The following is a 23,298-nucleotide window of genomic DNA, read 5'->3' as shown; positions in this document are numbered from 1 at the left end:
GGAGTCATAGACCGCAGTGTCTGAACAATTTAATTGAAAACATATTCCTGGTTGGGCACACTGCACATAATGCAAAGAATAAAGGATCTCAACATCTTTCCGCAAAAAGCTAACCTTTCATTTCCTCTTGCTGTCACTATGCATTAAACTTCAAAACATAAGCAAATGCATAACTACTGCATCGGCCACTTAGCAGTCAAACTGACTTTAATAATTAGAGTTTTGGACTGAATTGCCTAAACACAGCAAGACCCTACTATGTTTAATTCTGCTGGTTGCCAAAAAAAGCAATTACTAGGAAATGGAGATCAAAAGCAAGACCATGTGCATCAGAATTGTTGAATGTTATAAAGCAGATAAAAGAACTGGAGGTGGAATCCTTTAATAAAGGGAATAAGTAAATAACATAGAAATAAATATAATCTGCAGCAACAGTATATACAGAATAATGTTCAGAAGGTGTTACATTTCAGGGAAGGCAAAACTTGGGCAACCTATATAATGATAAACTAAATTTTTACAAAAAAAAATATTTTTTTAATGTGTAAAACGGAAAAAAAATCATAATGCTTTTTCTCTTTTATAGTTGAATGTACACTCACACACTCACATCGCTATGCAATGTGCAATGTTAATAAAGATGTTTTTAAAAAAAGAATAAAATAAACCAGTTAACAGCTTTACGCTATCTGTTATCTTTATCAGCAGGTTACCTGGGTAAAGAAGAAAATTTCCAATTTAAATTAGATAATTATCAGGCATCATTGTTCATTTTTTTGCCATTGTATTAGAAAAGTGTTTATGAGCTTATAGTATTTATCACTGCTTTTCATTGTAAAGTACAGTTTACTAATTTGTATGGAAAAAAATGCGTCAGGTTCACACAGGAGAGGAAGTTTAGACTTCAGCTGTAGATTACTAACAGCCAAAGATTCTCAAGGATTAGAATTCCTCCAAAACGACTAGCAAAAAAAACTCAAAGAAAATAGCATAGTGCATAGAACAAGGTGATTTTGCTGAGATACCTGGGAAAAAGACAAATCAGTTAAATGCTACTATAGTGCCAGACCCAATCTTAACAAATGTTAAGCACCCCCGAACTTTACTAGTTAAGGTCGGGTTTTGTGCTAGGCAGTCAAATCTGCCAGCACTGATCAGCAAATTACAGCAGCAGAATAAAAACAGATTTGTTTCCAAGTGATGTCTGTGGCAGTATAATGTATCCCTGACTTAAAAGCTTAGAAAGTTGATAGAATAACAGGGTTTGTATTAACACGCATTTTCTGAAGGATACAAAAAATCCTGAAAAACAAATATATGTCACTATTTACTGACTTTAGTCCTCAGTGATTTGTCAGAAAACCAGATTTTATGAGGAACAGACCAAATATAAGAGGCAAAAGTTTGGAAATTCAAGGAAAATCTGGACAGTTGAAAGGGGTGAAGTTAAGTGTAAATATGACAAACATTTTTTACACTGTCTTTCTGACAGTGTTCACTAAGTGTTTTATGATTTTAAAAGCCAGCCAAACATTTGGCACTTTTTTCGGTAACCAGTAGTACACGGAGCCAATAAAGCTCCACGCAGTAGAAAGAGTTATGACCGGGTCTCCAATCATAGCTCTTTATTATGTGTTCTTGACATGGATGCCAAGATTCACTTCGAGAGTGAATTTCTTGGCATCCATGTCCCGAACACACAATAAGCAGGTTATGACTGGCAACCCAATCATAGTCCTCTGTTATGTCTTTTGAGAAAGCATGGACAAGGCTGTTTGAATACAATATAAAGGAGAAACATGCAGCAAAACAAACTTGTTTATTTACAATCTGCTTACTGGGTAGGAGAAATGGTCTACTAATTCTTTTCCGTCACGATCAGAGTACGACATAGTGCAATAGAAAACAAGGAGAAACATCTACATATAAGTCACAGTTAAAAAAATATATATGTGTAAGTTACAGTTAGGAAATATACAAAAAATTGTTGTGGGATTACAGTTGGCATACAGCAGTACAATGACAGTTTTCACATCTGACGGAAAGCAGTTCCGCAGTGCTAGCCCTGTTTTAGAGAATGCATTTTCACCAATAGCTTGTTTAAATCTAGGTCTGGCTAAATAAAAGCATCATCTCTTGGCTGCTTCAGATTGAGCAAAACTGATCTGTAACTGGCAATTTTGTTTTCACTGGGGGGCAATAACCCAGCAATAGAATGTTGACTATCAGTGCACCTAGCAACAGAGCGGCTTGGTAGATAAAGAAAGCCAATGAGCCTTCTGCAGTAGGTCACGTGTCCTGCTATCTGCAAGCAGGACAGACTTCCAGATTTTAGATTCAGCTGTCCGGAGTTTTTGTGGGGTGAGTTGAATTGTAGGCTAACAAGAGGTGGGACATTTTATAATTTGTCAATTAAAACATGTTCGGCTATGGATATTCTTGCAGCAGGGGATAGGCAGTAGCATAATGTTAGATGAGAAAGTACTTTACTTGTAATTTTGTCAGTGTGAGTAGGGATGTCAAGTAGGAATCAAGTGCTATTCCAATGCATTTTTACCCTTCCATTAGAGATGAAGCTTCCTGAAAATCTGGTAACAAGTGTCACTCTGCAAAATGCACACATAAAGTTCTTGTGTGTCAAATGACAAAATAACCTATGAACCTATAAAACCAACCTATAAACAAAACATGCTGGAGGGATAGGTTCCTGACCCAGAGACTCCCCAGACTCTGGAATAGACTGCCCATACATGTCAAGCAGAGTGCCTCTTTGGCCCTGTTCAAAAGGAACCTTGATGATTGGATGGGAGAAAGGAAATTCACCCCAGGATTCACGTCAGTTGCCCTGTTAGACAGTGGTTCATAGAAGTAAATAGTGTGGGGAAGAAATAGCCAGGGAATTGTTACGGCTAGGCTTGTATAGACCCTAGGGCCGATAGCCTAGTACCAACCTATGAACCTATAATAAGGATGACACAACACTATTTTGAGGGCAAATAAAGTGCCCAGCATAAAGACCTGAGACAGAAACCAAAGCTGATCAAGTAAGGATTTAAGACCTGCGGTAAAACAATATAATGGGATTAGGTTTTCTTTTTGTCACAAGCCTTCTGCTATATAACAGTGGGAAAATGGAACAAAAAAGTGTTCTAGAATTTTTCCTCCTTTTGATCACTGTATCTTTAAACTAAAAGAACATGAGGAAGATAATAAATGTAACACTTCTGTGAGACAAGGAATACAAAATAAACAAAAGGAGTAAATGGGGAGGGCAGGCAGATGGTTATGAATGAAAATATAACATATATACAGGATTCCAAGGATCCTAAAAAGGCTGCTGGGATTGTTGGGAAAAATAACTATTCAAACCAGCCTCTTAGAAGGGGGCACGTCTCACTAAATGGAAGCAAGCAGCTGTGATTCCCAAATACAAAGGCAGACCAAGAACCACTGCAGGAAACTATCTGCTCACACGCCTGACTTCAGAGGTGTGCAAAAAATTATAACACGGAAATAGAGGCTTATTAATTTCTAGGGCAAAACACTTTTCTTAATGGAAGATCCTGCTAAACTAAACTGATCCAACTCTATGAGAGGGTCAGAGGAAGGCAAACAAATGTAACCATGTGGATACGACCTGTATAGATTTCAGCCTGCAATACAAACTCCTGCTAAAAACAAAGGTGCAAGTGTGGGCATAAGCTGTGCAAATGACTGGAGAGTTGGCTAGACAACTGAGAATGTAATGGTGGGGAGCTATCAGAGGGTTAAGAGGGTAATTATTGGCATTCTGCAGAGGTTAGTCCTGGGTCTAGCCGTCCTCATGTTCTTTTCTCCTCTGACATTATGGAAATAATGTAAAACTGGATCATTCTCTTTATATTACAAAAAAGCAGTCATGGTTAAAGAACTGCCAGCAGATGTTGGAACAAGCCAGGTGCAGACTGGAGAAAGCAGCTTAAGTAGCTCAAGTTCTACTGAATAACAACTGAAAGGTAAAGTATGCAACTAGAGGAGTCAGGCTAAAGAATCCACATCAAGATACAAAACTTAAATGTTTACACTAATTTTAAAAGAGTAGCAACACAGGCAGATTAAATATTGTGATATGCATCTAGGGTATGTAATAAAGACACACGAGGACAATAATGCCCCTATATCAAGTATTTGTTAGGCTGTACCCAGAGTGCCAAATGAATTTTTGCAAATCTTGTAGAGAAATGGAGATGACATGCTACATAGGAAGGTAATCAGGATGATCGGGAGAATGGTGCACAGAGAGCAATATTACTTTTCACTAGCAAGCATGAGACATGCTGAGGCTGAATGGGTATACCATGCAGCAAAGGATAACCGTGATAGGAATACCCAGATAAGGAAGCACAGAACAAGAAGGAAGAGGCATATCCATCTCATAAAAGAAATGTAGTTTAACTTTGATATAAAAAAAAAGACTGTGTGCACAATGGAATCCAGTATCAGAACTGTTAGTCATCATCTTATTTCGGCTGCTCCTGTTAGGGGTCGCCACAGCAGATCATCTGTTTCCATTTCTTCTTGTCCTCTGCGTCTTGCTCTGTCACACCAACCACCTGCATGTCCTCTCTCACTACATCCATAAACCTCATCTTAGCCCTTCCTCTTTTCCTGTTACCTGGTAGCTTCATCCTTAGCATCTTTTTCCCAATATACTCAGCATCCCTCCTCAGCACATGACCAAACCAACATAATCTTGCCTCTCTGGCTTTGTCTCCAAACCTTCCAACCTGGTCTGATCTTCTAATATACTTATTCCTAATCCTGTCCACCCTCGTCACACCCAGTGCAAATCTTAACATCTTTAACTCTGCCACATCCAGCTCTAACTCTTGCCTTTTTGTCAATGCCACTGTTTCCAACCCATATAACATAGCTGGCCTCACTACCCTCTTGTAGACCTTTCCTTTCACTTTTACTGGTACTCGTCTGTCACAAATCACTCCTGATATTCTTCACCACCAACTCCATCCTGCCTGTACTCTCTTCTTCACCTCTCTTCCACACTCACCATTACTCTGAACTATTGATTCCAAGTATTTAAACTCATCTACCTTCCCCACCTCTACTCCCTGGATCTTCACCATTCCTCTATCCTCCCTCTCATTCACACACATATATTCTTGTCTTAGTCCTGCTGACCTTCATTCATCTTCTCTCTAGAGCATATCTCCATCTCTCCAGGACCTTCTCCACCTGTTCCCTACTCTCACTTCAGATAACAATGTCATTTGCAAACATCATAGTCCACGGGGACTCCTGTCTGATCTCGTCTGTCAACCTGTTCATCACCATTGCAAATAAGAAAGGGCTCAGAACTGATCCTTGATGTAATCCCACCTCCACCTTAAAAGCATCTGTCACTCCCATCCCAGACCCCACCGCTGTCATATTACCCTTGTACATATCCTGTACCACTCTTACATATTTCTCTGACACTCCCGACTTCCTCATACAATACCACAACTCCTCTCTAGGCACCCTGCCATATGCTTTCTCTAAGTCTACAAAAACACAATGCAACTCCTTCTGACCTTCTCTGTACTTCTCCATCAACACTCTCAGAGCAAACATCGCATCTGTAGTGCTCTTTCCTGGCATGAAACCATACTGCTGATCACTAATCATCATGTCCCTTCTTAACCTAGCTTCCAGTACTCTTTCCCATAACTTCATGCTGTGACTGATCAATTTAATCCCTCTGTAGTTACTACAGCTCTGCACATCACCCTTATTCTTAAAAATTGGTACCAAAACACTTTTTCTCCATTCCTCAGGCATCCTCTCACTTTCCAAGATTTCATTAAACAATCTGGTTAAAAACTCCACTGCCATTTCACCTAAACACCTCCATGCTTCCACAGGTATGTCATCTGGACCAACAACCTTTCCATTCTTCATCCTCTTCACAGCTATCCTTACTTCCTCCTTGCTATCAGAACTGTTAGTAAAGCTAAGATATGAGAGTTTCAAAGCAGCTTATGATTCCTAAAGGAATGGGAAGGAATGGGAAGTTTCCTTAGGATATCTGCAACATTCCAACACACCGGATGCTCCTAGTCTCCTTCTGATTGCTTGCTTATGCATTTGACTAGGACGACTGCTCCACTAAAAATAAGAGGACTGAGAAAGGAAGAAATGGGACATTAGAAACAGAAGAAAGTGAAAATTCTGGGAGAAACAAATGCAAGGAAGAGAAAATCAGGAATCTGGAAATCACAAAGATTCTGGAACTTCAGAGTGATTAATGGAAATGGAAAATTCAACTGTATTTATAAAAACAGGAAAGATGTTAAGAACATTAACAAAGTAAAAATCAAGAAGTGTAGCAGATTCATAATGAAAAAAATAAAGTCAAGTAGGAAAATGGGAAAAGTAAAATAGCATCACATATGGGTTTCTATAGATAAGAAACTCCATTAGGAGACAGTGATATGATTTTAAAAACAACTACCACATTTATACATCAAGTGACATTTTTACATGGGACAAAATATTCAGAATCTACATGAAGCAACAAGAAAAATAAATTTACATTCCTTATTTTACTCATTTAATTTATATAATACAACTTTTTTAAATTACTTTTGTATTTTCATTTTTTGTCTAATTTCTGTGTATCATCTGTATGTAAATTTTATCATGGAGCTTTTCCCCATGGCATCCACTGAAAATGGGCCCTGTCTAGTTAGAGTTTCTTGATCAACACACACTATAACTAAATAAATAAATAATTCAATAAATTCAAGTGATAAAAAAGTGCTGTGATACATGAAGGTATAAATAGCATAACCGGGGAACAAAATGTAAATATTTTAGGCAGTGTACATGGATGCTGACTGAAATCAAGGGAAGGGTATGGAACCTACACACTTTACTACTGATCCACTTATCATATCAGGTGGAGGAAAGGAAGAACAGTGTCCATTACAAACATATCTTTATGTACATATTGTAAAATAGATGGTACGGGCATTATAGATGGTAGGACAATATTTGGTGCAATGACATCTTTTCTCATGGGAAGGATGTACTTAAATGAGGCTGGTGTAAGAGTACTAGTTTCCAATCTAAAACAGAACATGACAGAAAATTAAGTAAACCCCTGACATTACTGTTTACCGACACTGGACCCATGAGAAGGAAAAAAAAAAGAGGAGTGGGAATATGATCTAACGAGAAGGAAGACAGACACTGATGCTCCAAAGCTCTGTCAGAAACACAGATAAATGTTATGGACCAGGAAAGGGTGCAAGGAACATTGAAGGCCAGGATATATTAAGTTGCCGTTGGGAAAGATTGATTATGTGAATGTGATTTTCTATATATATGGAAAGGGGTCCAGGGAAGTAAATAGTGTGGTAAGAAATAGCCAGGGAATTGTTATGGCTAGGCTTGTATAGGCCCTAGGGCAGATAGCCTAGTACCATCCTATGAACCTATGAAGAACTAAATATTTTAAATATGTGGAAGTTTGTTATACAGTATAAAATATAACGGATACATTTTTACATCATCAGTTCATATATGAAGATGACTCTCCTCGATGGATCCCATGGTTAGACAATCATAGGATCATAGGAGGTTACTAGGCTATTGTCCTGGAGCCCTTATAAGCCTAGTCAAGAGTTTATGAGTCTATATTAAAAGACCGAAGAGGTATTTCAGCAAACACCTCTTGGTCGACATGTAATGAGCGAACGCTCAAAACAGCTGTTTCTTTCCCTGGGAAAGAAACCGCTAGGACAAACACACACACTTTAAAACATAACAATGTGGAGGGCTTCACCCCCCACCCCCCCAATGTGGGGGGTTGTGCCCCCACACCTGCCTAACTAAATATACCAACTCCGAGATTGCACTACATTGAGGAAATGGGCAAACACATGAGGATGGCCAAGCGATATCTTTCCCAGGGAAAGAACTCGCTGTTTCGAGCGTTCACTCATTACATGTCGACCAAGAGGTGTTCGCTGAAACACCTCTTCAGTCTTTTAATATAAATCCAGAGTTTATCCCAAAAAAATAAACCTCAGTCAGCACCTGTCGTCCCTGTCAATGAGGGACCCAGGTGGAATCCCTGGGACAAATTTGTGGTTTCCCATCCACTCATTAAGGCTGTGCTTGATGAGGGTTGGTGAGGTACTCTATTTGACATGTATGGGAAGTCTATTCAAGAGATGGGGCAGCCTCTGGGAGACAAACCGGTCTCTCCAGCAGGTTTTGTTGAAGTCGCATATTAGATTTAGGCCTTTCAATCCTTTCTACCCAATCAATATTTGGCATATTTTTCAAATAATATACAACTACTTAACTACCAGACATACAGACATCTCAAAAGCCAAGGGGGGAGGGGATTCTTGAGCCATCAAGGAGGGTACTGCTCACAGATCATGTGATAAGGTAATATCTATATCCTGCTATATTTGACACTGAAGAGTCTCCTTAACAGATTAAATGACAGGTTTGGTTCTCAAATGTCAAGCAGATAGAAGGAGCCACAGAATCACAGGAGGACCAGATAGAAGACTGAGAAAAACCAAGAAAAAAGCCCAACTCCAACAGTATGGAAAGATGTCTGTGAAGGAGCCACTGCTGACCCCAGGTTCTCAGTGACCAAACCTACCAAGGGAAAAACATATGCAATTAGTGGACAGTGGACAAGTGTGCAGTCTTTGCCAGTTGGTGAACTGCCCAGGACCACCATGTGAGCAATTCATCATGGTGAAGCAGAGTAAACCTGTCAAACCACCACAGTATGGGTATGAACTGCAACTCAAAGTAAGTACTTAAGCAATCTGAAGGATAACGCCCTCTGAATAAGCAGCTCTCTCAGTAGTAGAAGCCTCCTCACTCCATCTGCTTATTGAACCCCTGAAGGAACCACATAAAGAAGGATCTAAACCCAAACAGATACCAAAAAGTGGAAAAAGATGATGAGGGCCCCGATGAGGCAGAAGGGCTTTTGCTATCTCAAATCCAAATGAGACAACCACTTTATTCGAGTTGAGCGCTTTCCTCTCCACTAAAGAGACTTCATCAGGTGAATGAAGTCTCTTTAGTGGAGAGGAAAGCGCTCAACTCTAATAAAGTGGTTGTCTCATATGGATTTGTTTTTCTTCCTGCTGGCTCTTGGACTCATTGGTTTTTCTCTATCTTTGTGCTTTTGCTATCTCAAAACAACTAAATAAAAAATGGACAAACAAACAAAACAAATCTTGCAGCCATAAAAAATGCTGTACTTTTGAAACTAAGATTTATTGTTAGCGCTTTCGTCACCTTTCATTAAAGGAACTTCTTCAGACATTTATAATAGCTCAATTTACAATTTAAATAGTCCCAAGTTGATGACATCATGGACCTCCCATTACCCAAATTCAGCAAGTATATCAGTAAATACATTCAAATTTATTTGTGTATAAAAAATTTTAAAACACAAACAAATTCTTCACTGATCTTAATTACAACAAAAATGTCAAATATTAAATGCCCCCATAGAAGTGTTATTTACCTGGTTAATGCTTTAAGTTTGAAAATACATTTCAGGGAACAAGAATTGTTCAACCCTAGGTAGGAATAGGCATTTACTCTCAGTTTCCATAGCAACTCCCTCTCCTCGAGTCTTAAAGCCCAAAGCCCCCTCCTGGGATTCAGAACTATTTTCTCAATAACCATAAAAAGGAAAGTGTGGTTAGTGTGTTCCAAAATATGCTTGGACAAAGCATTGTTGTTGTCCTGTCTACTAATACTATACTGGTGCTCGTATATCCTTTGTCTAAAGTGCCTCTCAGTCTTTCCTATGTAGAAAGAGGGGCACTGTTGGCACCTAGCTAAGTATATAACACCTGTTGTCCCACAGTCAAATTTTCCTTCTAAGGAATATTTAATATTCCCTATAGTAAATGAGGAAGAAGTTTCTATATGTTTACAAGAAGAACATCTTCCACATTTCTTCATCCCTTTGTTAGGAACATATGGGTTAACTTCTTTTTCAAACAGTGCTTTTACATTAGAGCCTTTTCTAAACATCACCCTAGGTCCTGGCCCTACCTTGTTTCTAGCCATAGTGTCCTCGTTAATCATGACCCAATTTTTATTTATAACCTCCCTCAGGAGTTTGGCATCACTTGAAAAGGTTGTTATAAAACTGATGGTGTAATCTAAATCGTCCTTTCTATTAAAAAAGTGTTCTGCCAAGACCATTTGTTCGTCACTCCTTAAGGTTCCCCTATTTAAAATGGGCTTGAAGTGTCCCATTTCCCTTTTCCTTCTAACCTCTATAACAATCTCATCCAATAAATCTATTGGGTATCCTCTCCTGGTGAACCTCCCCCAAACGTTTTGGAAAAGGGGGCATCTGGTGAGGAGACTGATTTAATTGTTTAGGTCTGAATACACCCTCAGAAGCCGGTACCTGCTCAGTGGCTCCGGACCCATCTGAGGGATTAGCGTCCGAGGCTCCAATATCTTGAGTATCCAGCGGCATGGCCGACTCCATGTGGGAGTCGGAAGTGGCCTGCGACTCTAAAGTAGTGGTCGTCAGGGGCTGTGAAAGTGCCTCACTGAGAACCGGTAACTGGCTTAGGAGAAGCTTCGTCGTTGGTTTTGGGCCTCGGTTGTTTTTCTTTATCCTTTTCTTTGCGTTTTTTGTAAACTCTGGTAGTCGGATGGCTATCAGATGACATTTCAGGATAATTAAACCGGTGTCCAAAAAAGTTTAAAGCAAAATCATACCGATGCTTAACAGTGCGTTGGTTAAATCTAGCACAAAACCGACAACCAGTAACGTTGTGATCAGGGCCTAGGCAAGGAATACAGTAAGAATGAAAATCCTTATGAGGTATTTCCTTTCCAGAAGAAATACAGTTATTAACTTTTTCTGACATCGGTCTGGAGCAAGAAAAAAGTTTCCCCAATGGGGTACTTAGCTTTACTGAAGACTTCGGGTCTGAAACTCAAACACGAAAATCTCAGGAGTCGGCCGACCGGCATTTTGCTTCGGGCACTGCATGGCAAGAAAGACTAAAGAAAATGGCGCCGGCTGCTTCTTTTATACCCCTGATGACCTGACGTCAGGGAAGGGGTGACAGCAGCCAAGGCAGGACCCAAGACTTTGGAATTCAGGCTGGCTGAGGGCAACCTGTCAGCAGGATTATCCAAATGTAATGACTGCAACAGTGAAACACGAAGAACATCTACATTTATTCATGTACACAAATCTACATTTATTCCTGCTATCAGGGCAACAGTTCTAGGTAATGCGTTAACAGTTGTGTGAGAATTCTACATAAACATTGCAACAAAGGGGTGCCTTCTGTGCGGAGTCTGCATGTTCTCCCTGTTGTCACGTGGGTTTCCTTTGGGTGCTCCGGTTTCTTCCCACATCCCAAAGACATGCTGTAGGTGGATTGGACACTCTAAATTGGCCCTAGGCGTGAGTGCATGCGTGTGTGTGCCTTCTGTGGAAGGTTTTGTGCCGGGCTGCCAACTCGACACCATAAATCTCCACTGCCAATCATGAGCGGACAGGTGATCCACTTTGGCGACACCTAACCAGGAAAAGCCAAAAGAAGAAGAAGTGCAACAAAGATTTCAACTTCAGAATATCTGTATCTTGGCTTTAACAGTGCAATATTTCATGTTTAACAGAATGTACAGAAAAATCTCAATACATGTGTTGCGAGCAATTAAAAATGCTAAGTTTCTACAACACAAAATACACATACAAGAGCGGAAGTGTATACATTTAAAATAAATATAAATGTCTAACACAAACAGCAATGGTTTGCCGTTCTAAATCGGCCTTGACCAAAATAAATATGCAAATTATTTTCCATTGCCAGTTAAAACACGTTTCATCTCACCTTACAGAAATAACTGCACCAAAAGATTAAGTACTGACATCCCAAGGGGAATAAAACAGGTGAATAACTGTCACTTTTTGTGGTGTTGCTTTCTTTATTCCTTACCCAAACCCCAAGAGAAGAATGATGGAAAATCATAAAAATGAAGTCTGGTCACTAGTGATACACATAGAATATGGTATATGTGTTCAGCCTTACGTTGTAATTACCCCTTGATAATTTTTATCAAGGAGATAATTTTTTTGAATAATGAAACGTTACCTTAATACCGTACAATAAAGTAAAAAAACTGACGAGCGCTTGCTGGCAGCTGAAAGCAGAAGCAATCCATTTTGTTGCCCCGATAATGGAAAAGTTATTCAAATACAGTTATCTCATCTTCTTATGGAATATCGTCATAACTCTCTAAACCCCGAATTCCGGACTGAATTTCTTGCGACTCCATTTCCTGTAGAACCACTGACCCCAATCTGTCATGTCCAGCAATAGAGTTCTCCTTAAATGAGCACTTCTTGTCCATGTAGCCTGCTCGTAGTGCATTGGCAACACAGCTGTCAGTGATTTTATCCCATGAATTCTTCACCCAAGACACAACCTCTTGCAGCCTAGGCTTCACAAAATTTCCATGCCGATTTTTCTCCATTCTATTTTCATTGTAGTGATTCCGTTCCATGCGCAAATTGTCCTTGAATGGCTTGTTTTCTGCAATATCAAGAGTCTGGAGATAGGCAGTCATTCCTGCGGGAATCATTACTTGATCTATTCCTCTCTCTGCAAGGAAGTTCTTCATGTCTTTAGCGAGGTGAGTGCTGGCTGAATCCCAGACTAGCAGACCTCTTTTGACACCTCGCAAAACAAGTGGCAGCATTAGATCGACCCACTTCCTTATAACTGCTTGTGTGTACCAGGCTTTTTCAGTTTCAAGAATGTAAATGCCTGAAGAACGTTCAATCTTATCTTTCTTGTCCTTACTAATGATTACAGGTGGTGTTTTCTTTCCATCCAGACGAATTGCTAAAATACAGGTAACACATGTACTTTTGTAACCAGTGGAGAGAATGTAGATTGACGAGGCACCCCTGTGATCAATTGTTGTTTGAGATCCTTGGCCCATATACACTGCAGTTTCATCCATAGCTATCATGTTGGAGAGTTGGTACTTAGAAAAGTCAATGCCATCAACAAAGGACTTGAATGCAAGTGCACGTTTAATAACTTCAGTATCTTCCAGCTTGAACAGTGTTGTCGATCTTCTTAGAGACAGTTCATATCGCTGAAGTAAGCCATCCAGCCAGTGTTGTGATGCTTTGAATTCTTCTGGGGATATTTCTAACTGTGGTGCCATTGCAAGGGCAAATGCTTGAATATCAGCCCTGCGCACAACCGAAGCCTCTGCTCTCCTGTTAGCAATCCTTTCACAGATGATGTCTTCCAGCTCAGGAAGTAATGGTTGCTGACCTGATCCACACTTGCACTTCTTAGCATTTCCCTCGTCCACCTGTTGACTGAGGTTATACTCTGCTTGCCATTTTTGGACCATTCGGAGATCCAACTTCTTCTCTTTGCAAAAAGCCGCAAGATTCTGTCCTCAGGAGACCTCCATGATTCCTTTCTTGTACTCAACAGAATAGTTCTTTCTTTTTGCAGTCATCTTGTCTGGGGGGGTTAATTGAAGAGTTACGAGACAGGAGTGGCAACAAAAATGATGACAGTTAAGAAGATACAACCACACCTGTTCGTTATCAAGTGCGCACATTATTTATGCGTTGTGTCTGTACTTTGACTGGTCATTCAGTACACTTGACAGTGTTTATGGGCCAAGGATCTCAAACGACAAGTGTGAGTGAGGATATTTGCGGATTAGGGTTAGAGTAAGAATTGTGGAGGACTCCCGGGGACAGAATCTTATGGCTTTCTGCAAAGAGTTGGATGTCCCAGTGGTCTGGAAATGGTGAGCAGAGTACGATAACCTCAGTCAACTGGTGTCAATAGTATTATTTATATTTAATTACCTATATATGGGTGACTATCTTAACTAGGGTTTATTTTTGGGGTAGGGCTTATATTACAAACATCTGAAAAATCAAGCTAGGGCCTATTTTCTGGCTAGGTCTTATTTTTGGGAAAATACAGTAACAAGAAAGTTGGAAGCAGCCAGAAGACAGCTAAAGTAGTAAGTTTTAGAAGGCTGAGTCCTGAAATACAGTCATACCACTGGAATATTTTTAAGAAGAGAAAACTACTCCTCAACGCAATATAAATTAGGTGAAGACATTCTTGGAAATCATGGCTGTTGTATGAGAAGGGACTCTACCTGTGTTTAACATATTTGGAACCTCTAGGCTTCTTAGGTTTACTCAGTGGTACAAAACAGTAATGTTCTACTCTGAATTTGTACAGTCACTGATATAAACTAACTTTTTTCAGTGGTACAAAACTGCAATCCTCTATACTGAATTTGTCGGCAGTTAAAAGCTTGTGTTCCAGCTATGGAAAACAAATGCCAATAAATAAATTAAATAAATAAGGCTAATAAAATAGTAAACACGTGTAGTCATAGCCACAAAAAGACTGCTCATGAATGATGCCCTGGTCTCCTGTAGCAGGATGTGTAACCTTTGTAAAACAAAAAACAAAAAAATGAAGAAAAAAAAAAGGCTGGCTTGCCTTACTTTTGTTTCTTATAGAATCTGGCCAAAAACAAACTGAAGAAATACAGATAAAAACACAAAAGGTAGGCCCAAGGAAACAAACTGCTGCAGATAAAATCCAGAAGAACTGTAATCTAGAAACGTTTTGAAATAAAACCAGTTTTTATTTCAAAATGTTTTTAGATTAAAGTTCTTCTGAATTTTTATCTGCAGCAGTTTCCATGGGCCTTCCATTTGTGTTTGACTTCTTACAGAATCTACAATGTGCTACTACGCCAACTAGAAATGACAGAAGGAAATATAAAAACAAGGTTATACTTGACCTTTTAGGGTTCACTATAACACATTCTATTGATAAACAGTTTTACCTTTAATGCTCTCATATCCTGCTTAAAATCTTCCTCATAAATCTGAGCAAGAACTTTGGATGACATGTTTAGCTGTAACAGGGAAAGAAAGAAAATGTACATATACAAGTTAAACTGAAGTACAAAAGCACATAACATAGCAGCATAACAACTGTTTTTCAAGATACTTTTGTAGCAGGTAACATCTGTATGCTTGCGCAAATATTGTATGTATACATGCACATCTCCCAACTCCACCTCATTATTAGAAAAGTTTCTCATTTTTGAGTCATAAAATTCCATGTTCCATGCTATTCCACATTGAAAGAGACTGTCACACATTCACTGCACAGAAATCCATTCCAAATTATACTGAATCACAATCATATTAGTTCACTGAAATAACTTCTTATTAAGCAACACATTTAAACCATGCTGTGAGCTTCCTAGCTGAAGTTTTAATTGTTCCATATTTTAAATAATTGCTCCATATTGTGAGAAACAGCATTCTACATGACAGCTATGTGTGTACATAACGTGTACAAGGTCATATGTGTGTGTGCATATATACATATATATATTAATGTTCTCTCTGTTGTTCAGCGAGTTACAACCCACTCCACAAATCAGGAAAACTATCTACTGCCATACACAATTTTATATAAGACACCATCCCCCTTAACAGGGATGTAATCTCAAAGGCAATGAATGAATGTGAAGACATAAAAAGGGTTCAGTCATCTATAATTAACGGAGCACTTCACACAACTGTACTCTGGGCAGAAAAAAGAAGGTTATGCGTAAGCAGGACCTGGAAGTTTTCCAACATTGAAATCTGGGAGGTAAAATGACTTAAGAGAATTATTATCACAGGCAGTATTCATCAAGCGAGCATTGAAAGACAAAGAAAAAGAAAGAAGTCTAGACTTCTCATTTAAAAAATGATGAAGGAGTTAGATGCTTTGTTATAACGACATCCCTGGTCAACATGACAATGCCAAAATTTGGGTCACAGTGGCAGAAGATGAAGGCATGCTTCCAGTAGTAGCAAGATCAATAAGTACAACCAGCCCTCACATTCAGAGCCATGTACAACCTAGGTATCATCTACTGTAAGGTTATTTATGTTCCTTCTGTTCTGATGTTTTCCCATCATACTGTTGGTTCAGCTGGAAACATATGACTTATCTCCCACCTACTACTGGCCTTTCCAATTCACTATGTTCCTAAATTTAGGATTATGCATTGGAAGGTTCCTTTAAGTACCATCTTTTTTAACAAGTTTATTTAAATCCTTGTCAGACAGTTGTGTTAGATATCTGCTGATGCTTTTTACTTTTTACTATTTTTTTACATTTTCTTGCTTCTTGTCCTTCCAGTTTCACTTTCAGCAGTTCAGTTATGTGAATTTTGTTTATTATTGTAGCAAATATTATTTGTTCTTATTTTTACATTTTGTAGAGTGCTTAGATGAAATTAATTCAACACTTAGTATTAAATGTATGAGATTACAAGAAAGTAGACTCCAAAAGGCAGGAAGCACTTTTTGAAGCATAAATGGCAGCATGGAGAGAGAGAAAGGGAACAATCTGTAGATTAGGATTAAATAAAGCTTACATACAGCTGTGACAAGGCAGAAAAAGCAAAACATACAGAAAGAGATCAATGTGCTTCAAAGGGGTAATAACAGAGGCAACTAGAGCAAATGAAAGCGTATTCTAAAAGTTGTTAAAATGGGAAGAGTGTAGGCAGAAGTGTGAGGAAACCAGGAAACAAACGTCAATGGTGGCAGGAAAGCACAGAGCAAAGATGGAGAATGACGGAGGGGAAGAAGGATTTAGGTACATATAACACTGAATGTATATGAAAACAGAGCTTCAAACACTGTAAATGGAAATTAAGGAACAGGTAGGGATGTTAACATGATAAATTGAAAGTACTGTATTTTTATCTCGGTATTCAAGAAAAAGAAAAGCATGCTACATTGCAAAGGGAAAAGGCAGCTAACAGACAGTATACAAAAGGAGGACATGGAATCTAAGGTCTAAGGAACTTACAATGGACAAAAAGGTCCTGATGCTGTACCTACTGTGATCCTATGAAACTTAGAAGGAAAGCTTGCAGATTCCATAACATAACCGTTCAACTAGTCATTTGCCAGTGGAGAGGTTCAAGACTATAAATCTCACCTCAGTTGGAAGCAGGCTATAGAAATGATACTGAAGAACTTTTTTTTCTTTTTTGGGTGTACGTTTTCTTAGAGGCAAATAAAAAAAACTAAAAGGAAAAAAGCTAACATGAGTTTGCAACCAACAGGTTACGTGCACCCAACCTGATCCAGCTCTTAGACTGGGTTATGGAGGTTGTGCTGTACCAGAAGTGGTACCTTTGGGATACATGCTCTTCAGGCCTATGTTCTTGTGACTATTCTATTTTTACTTTATAAAATCTGCCAATTTAACTCCTTCCCTTTTTTAAAGCAATGTCAAAATTACTACCCATCAAATCTCAAATGACATGATCCACTACAAAAAAATATATTTTTTAAAAGCTTGACATTTCACTGAATGATCATATAAATAATTTGTATTATCCAGAGCTGGATTAAGCACTAGGTGACCTAGGTAATATTCTAGAGCCCAGTGGCTTGGGGGGGATCCACTGGGCAGGGGGGGGGGGGGACTGCCACAAAACTTACATTTCTTCTTTAAAAATGCACTATGCATTTCTTCTTTAAGGTTGCACTGAGAGTATGTTCATTTCTGCATTGTGGCACACATTTAAACACTGGAGCAAATAGGATTGGTAGTGTTCATTTGTCTATCATGCATGTTTAAACATTTTAAGGAGCTGTAAAATGCCCCCATTTAGGGATGGCAGGTTGGTTAACTTATTCAGGCTCAAACCCTGTACCCTGAATACAGGTGAGTAGAGCCTGAATCCTCTAAATCAACTACCAAACTGATGCCATCTAATTTACTCTTGAATCCTTGGCTCATCTTGACAACAAAAACTGTTATGCAAGGATGCTATTCATCGTTTTAGTTCCGCCTTTAATACAGTCATCCCTCAACTCCTGATTGAGAAGTCTGTCAACACCTGCTTATGCAACTGGATCATTGAACTGAGAACATTGACAGACGCCAAAATGTATATGTGGACAACAACACCTCAAGGAGCTTAACACTAAACACGGGAGTCCCACCGGAATGTGTCCTGAGCCCTCTGCTGTTTACCTTACTAACTCATGATTGCATTGTCAGACATAATTTGAACAAGATCATCAAGTCTGCAGATGACACCACTGTAGTGGGTCTTATCAGGAGTGGAGATGAGACTGCCTACAGAGAGGAGGTGAACCACCTCATTAACTACTGATGCAATATTAATAACCTGGCCCTAAACATAAATAAAACCAAGAAGTTAGTAATGGACTTCAGAAAAAATTAGGACTCACATCAACCACTCATAGTTAAAGGGGAAGGAGTGGAGAGTAAGAGAAGCACCATATTTCTGAGGACTTGCTATGGGCAACAAACCCTAACCACACTGTGAAGAAAGCATATCAACACCTGAACTTCTCGTGGAAGCTGAGGAAAGCTAGTCTCCCTTCCTCTGTCCTCAAAACCTTCTACAGCGGTACCACTGAAAGTACCCTGACTAGTAATCTCCCAGTCTAGTTTAGGAACTGCAAAGCCTCTGACCAAAATGCCCTACAGAAGGTGGTGAAGGTAGCAGAGATGATTACTGGATTCCTCACTTCCAGTTCTGCAGGCCCTATAAGAACCACGATATATTGGCAGTGCCAGAAAAATAATCAGAGACCACACTCATCCTGCACATGGACTGTTCTTCTACTTATCTTCAGAAAGACAATACTGCACCTGCACATGGACTGTTCTTCTACTTATCTTCAGAAAGACAATACTGTAGTATGTGTTGTAAGTCCTCCAGGTTTAGTAGGAGTTTCTTCCCACATGCTATCAGACTGTTGAACTCTACAACATATCAATAGCTGGTGACTGGAACAATCAGTAATACAGCTATCTTCTTGTGCAATACCCACATCAAGCTGCTTTATAAGTGCAGTCACAGTAACTGAACATTTAGTACAATACATTTGTGCTACTCAGTATATTCTGTATGCTCTGTGCAATAACTGCTTTTCCACATGTGCAATATTTGATGAAGGCTGCTTACCAGTGTTATAGAGGCATCTCAGATCTGGTCAGTCTTGTTTAGTGTATGTATATGTTAATGTACTGTTATATGCCCTTATTATTCTCTGTGCTTGTATGAGATATATGCACTTGGAACCAAAGCAACATAATTTTAACTCGCACAGTGTGTGGGTCTGAATGACAATAAAGTTTACTTTGTCTTTGACAAACTGCCATCACCAGCTGGAACTTAAAAGGATATTGAGTTCTACAACATTTTCATGGACTGTTGAGTTTCTGTGGATTTTCAGGGACTGTTGAGTTTCTGTGCATTTTTGAGGAATGTTGAGTTTCAAGGGAAGAGAAGTTTACTGTTGCTCATTCTAAGTTTTATTTTAATGTGAAACTGTTTTGTTTAGCAAATGCCATCATTAGTGTTTGTGCTATAATATTTAAAACAGTGTTAGTAGCACAACAGGTAGCATTCTTGTCTTTGGTGCAAAAGGCCATGTGTTCTACTTCCACACCATGTAAATGGAGTGCTGATATCGCAGTGCCCTTTAATGGGGTTGAGGATGCAATACTCTTGAGTGTGGACTTCTTTGGATGAGATGTCTAATAACTATAAATCTGTTGCCGGTTTGACAGCCATTCATTATTGCAATATTACTAGCTTACCAATTTTATTTAGATGTAACATGGGCAATTTATTCTTCAAGGGCAGCAGACACTGATTGTATATATGAAACACTGAAACGTAAAGTTGTTTCAGCAGTAACCCCTTCATTAGCTGTAGATCTCTTTAATGCAAAATTATTCAGATGATGTTTACTTCTGTAGAGATTGCGTACATTAACTGATGTTGGTGTATTGCAATGACAGAAGTCTGGAGTGGCCTTTTATGGTTGAAATGTGCTGTAACGAGTAGTTTTGTCATTATTGGTTTATATGTTTTGTTTCATTGCTTACTGGAAAAATGTTCTAAACTACAATTTAAAACATTCTAACAAGTGGTGCTGGATTATACAAGAATATAATTTAATACAATCAGGATGGTGCCTCAGAGAACACATGCATGTATGCATGGCCCTAAACATGCGTGAAAGGGACCTATGATTTGAAAACAGGCTACTAGCCAGATGCATTTTCTTTGAATGTGGGTTTCAATGCTGTTTTAATGAATGTGACTTACAAGGGCAGAGAAGTTTACTGTTCATCCAGAAGCTGTTTTCACTGTGAGACTGTATTGCTTTGTTTACCAAACGGCTTTCAGTGTTTGTGCTATAAAAAATTGAAATAAAAGTTTTAAATATCTCTAATCACTGTAGAAGTAAAAAAGAAAATAGTATACTCACAGACAGGTTTGAACACTGTTTATAGTAATTGGGGGGAAGGCTGCTGGGGGGCCCTGATCCATTACCCTGCCTAGGTCCCCATTTGACCATGATCTGGCTCGGGTTTCAACTTTACTGCATATTGAATGTATATGCTCATAAATATGTTGTGCCAATTTTCTGGTATTTTATTCCAACATAAACACTTGAAAAATTCATGCATGTTGCTATATAAACAATTCCCTTACATTGACATGTAATGGCTCCTTACTCCATAAATCCTATCAACACTAGAAAACTGCAAAATAGTACCTTCATTTGGCTGCAGTATGAAACAATGAATGCTCATAGAAGTGAACATTGTTTTCAATGAGAGTTTTTGCCTGCAGTCTTTTGTATGGGATTGTGATGAGGCAGGGTAAGGAAATCTGCCTTTACTCCACTGCTGTGCTATCTTGGAGTTGGTATATAATTAGCAGCGGGTGTGTGTGTGTGTGTGTGTGTGTTGGGGGGGCTTGTCCTCTGGCAAAAAAATAATTAGTTTTCATTTTTGTTATTTTGATTATTTTAGAAACGAGCTAAAATAATCATTATTTCATTGTTTGCTATTGTGAATGTTGGATGTTTGATGAGACACTCCATTTATACATCCTGAAACTTTGTATCTTCCACATTTGAATATACTTTTGGTCTTGTCACTATTATAAGCCATCTTTGAACACATATCACCCTCTAATATATTCTTAATAGAACTACTTTTTTTTAATCTTGGTCATTCCATTACAGTATTAAGAAGTTCTCCATTACCCTGAATGATCTTCCAATTATTTGTTAATATACTTTTGATCAATGCACTATCAACAGACAAATTTGCAAAGAAGGAATAAAGCTCTTCATTCCAATACTGTCTCTCTGACATACCTGAATAAAAATAGGCGAAAATAATCCTGTGTAACTTAATTCTTTAAAACCTTATTGTCAATTTGTTTATTCAATAACATATTCTGTAAAACCTTACATTCTTTAACAAAATCTTTTTCTTGTGTAATACTTCTAGAGATTCTACTAAATTGAGCTTTGGACACATTATTCTTCATAGTGTTTGGATGGTTACTATTGTAATGCAAATAACTGCTGACAAATGTGAGTTTTCTAAAAATATAAGCATTAAACCTTTTCTCCAGTGAGTTTATTTTTAAAGACAAATCTAAAAACTAGTACTGTTCCTCATTTTGATACCTACTGTAAATTTCAAAAATGTAGTGCAATTATTTAAAAATTCAATAAAATCAAAAAATTCTTCAAGTTGGAAGCTCTTAGCTATAGATAAGGACAGTACCATACAAGCAGCAAAATTTTCTCTAGTACCTTTAATACTATATCCAGGTTAGGGATATTTATATCAACCCAGTGAGAAACTGTGGGTCATAATTAATAAAGAATTGAAGGAATTTATTTGGAAGGTAAAGAAACAAGAGTTAAGTGGGATAAATTGTTTTTCCCCACAGAGCAAGATGGTGTAATATTTCCATATTTAAAGCAATACTTTAGAGCTACCCAGTCATGGCTCATATTTATAAAACAAGCAAAAGGCTTCAAATCAAAGTTGAAAAATTATGAAATGGGAGGAGTTCACAAAATAAGAAACGTGTAGAACTTCTAGACCTTTAAAAACAATGACAACTATACAGAATATTATATATATATATATATATATATATATATATATATATATATATATATATATATATATATACAAAGAAACAGAAAGTATTTTTAGAACAAAGAAAACATGGGAATGGAGAGATGAGATTTTACAAACAGGGATAACTGCAAGTAGGAGCATAGACAATGGGTAAGAGGGAGCTGCTGGAATTGACTGAAAAAATTAGCAAAGGAACTAATGTATTGGGAGCAAATAATGAGGGAGGGAAAACTCAGAGTGCGAAGAGGACAATCAGAAATTCAGACTGTGGGTTCGAGACTGCTTTAACTATCAGGGATTGATAACAGTGTATAGGCAAAGAGAAAAGAATTAGGGAGTGCTACATGAAAGGCCAGCTTTACATGAGTTTAATGTTCAGTCTAGAACAGAAACTGCACTTAAAAAGGGATAATTACTAGGGGAAATAAGAGAATGCATCATAATTGTAATAGTCCAACAAAAGAGGTTAGAAACGACTAGGAAATGAGAAAAGGTAATATATAAAGGAACAATGGAATGATATTTGTATGGGTCAAAAGTATGCAACAAAATCAAGAAGGTTTAGGATTTTTGCATGGAAGTACTTGCAAATGTATTTTTATTTCCCAAGTAGACGTAAGATGATTTTTTCCACAGGTAGATAGCAATTGCTGGAGATGTGATGAGAAATAAAGGGGTACATATGAATATGATTTTTTGAAATTGTACACAACACTGTGCTTTGTGTTCCAGATTATACAGTAATAGCAAGCCCATATTACCTCCATGATATTTTATTTGCTCTTACAAAAAGGTGATATTTATTACCTTACCACACCCTTACATTGTTAAATTTGAGTTTGCTTTAAGATGTAAATATGTTAAATGAAAAAAAATAGTTTAACTTGTCAATTTACAAGTTCATCGTACTTGCTCAGCCTTGTCATATGCAGAGCACCTTACTGGTACCTCAAGTGACTCATAAGTTAGAGAGTTTATCTTATCAATTCCTCATGAGAAATGTTAACTACATAGCCCTTAAATTAAAAAGACCCTGGGTTATTTCTGGTGAAAATCTTTTAAGAAGATTGATCTTGCTCATTGTAGTAGCTAGGCACAGTATGTTATGTTTTGTCTGATACAAAGCTTTGCTTACTCCAAAACTAGTAAAACATTTATTCTTGGGATAAAACATGTCTTGTGCTATTAAAAAAATCTATAT

At 38.2% G+C, this 23,298-nt stretch overlaps 1 protein-coding gene across 4 annotated transcripts in view; it reads right to left on the bottom strand.

The window, feature by feature from the left end:
* The window catches only part of CARS2 (cysteinyl-tRNA synthetase 2, mitochondrial), a 1,053,801-nt gene that overhangs the window by 596,162 nt on the left and 434,341 nt on the right, over positions 1-23,298 (bottom strand). For 3 of the 4 annotated variants that reach the window (XM_044072656.1, XM_044072658.1, XM_044072659.1), the window contains one exon: positions 14,920-14,991. The exons of the other annotated variant lie outside the window; for it this stretch is intronic. In XM_044072656.1, the coding sequence (XP_043928591.1) occupies positions 14,920-14,991 (72 nt within the window). The remainder of the gene's footprint in view (positions 1-14,919; positions 14,992-23,298) is intronic. 4 annotated transcript variants of the gene reach the window in all.

Source organism: Protopterus annectens, chromosome 5.part0 (assembly GCF_019279795.1).
Source record: "Protopterus annectens isolate FY-2018-M chromosome 5.part0, PAN1.0, whole genome shotgun sequence".
Classification (NCBI taxonomy): Eukaryota; Metazoa; Chordata; order Ceratodontiformes; family Protopteridae; genus Protopterus; species Protopterus annectens.
The sequence above is the reverse complement of the archived record's forward strand: the minus strand, read 5'-3'. Positions and strand labels throughout refer to the sequence as shown.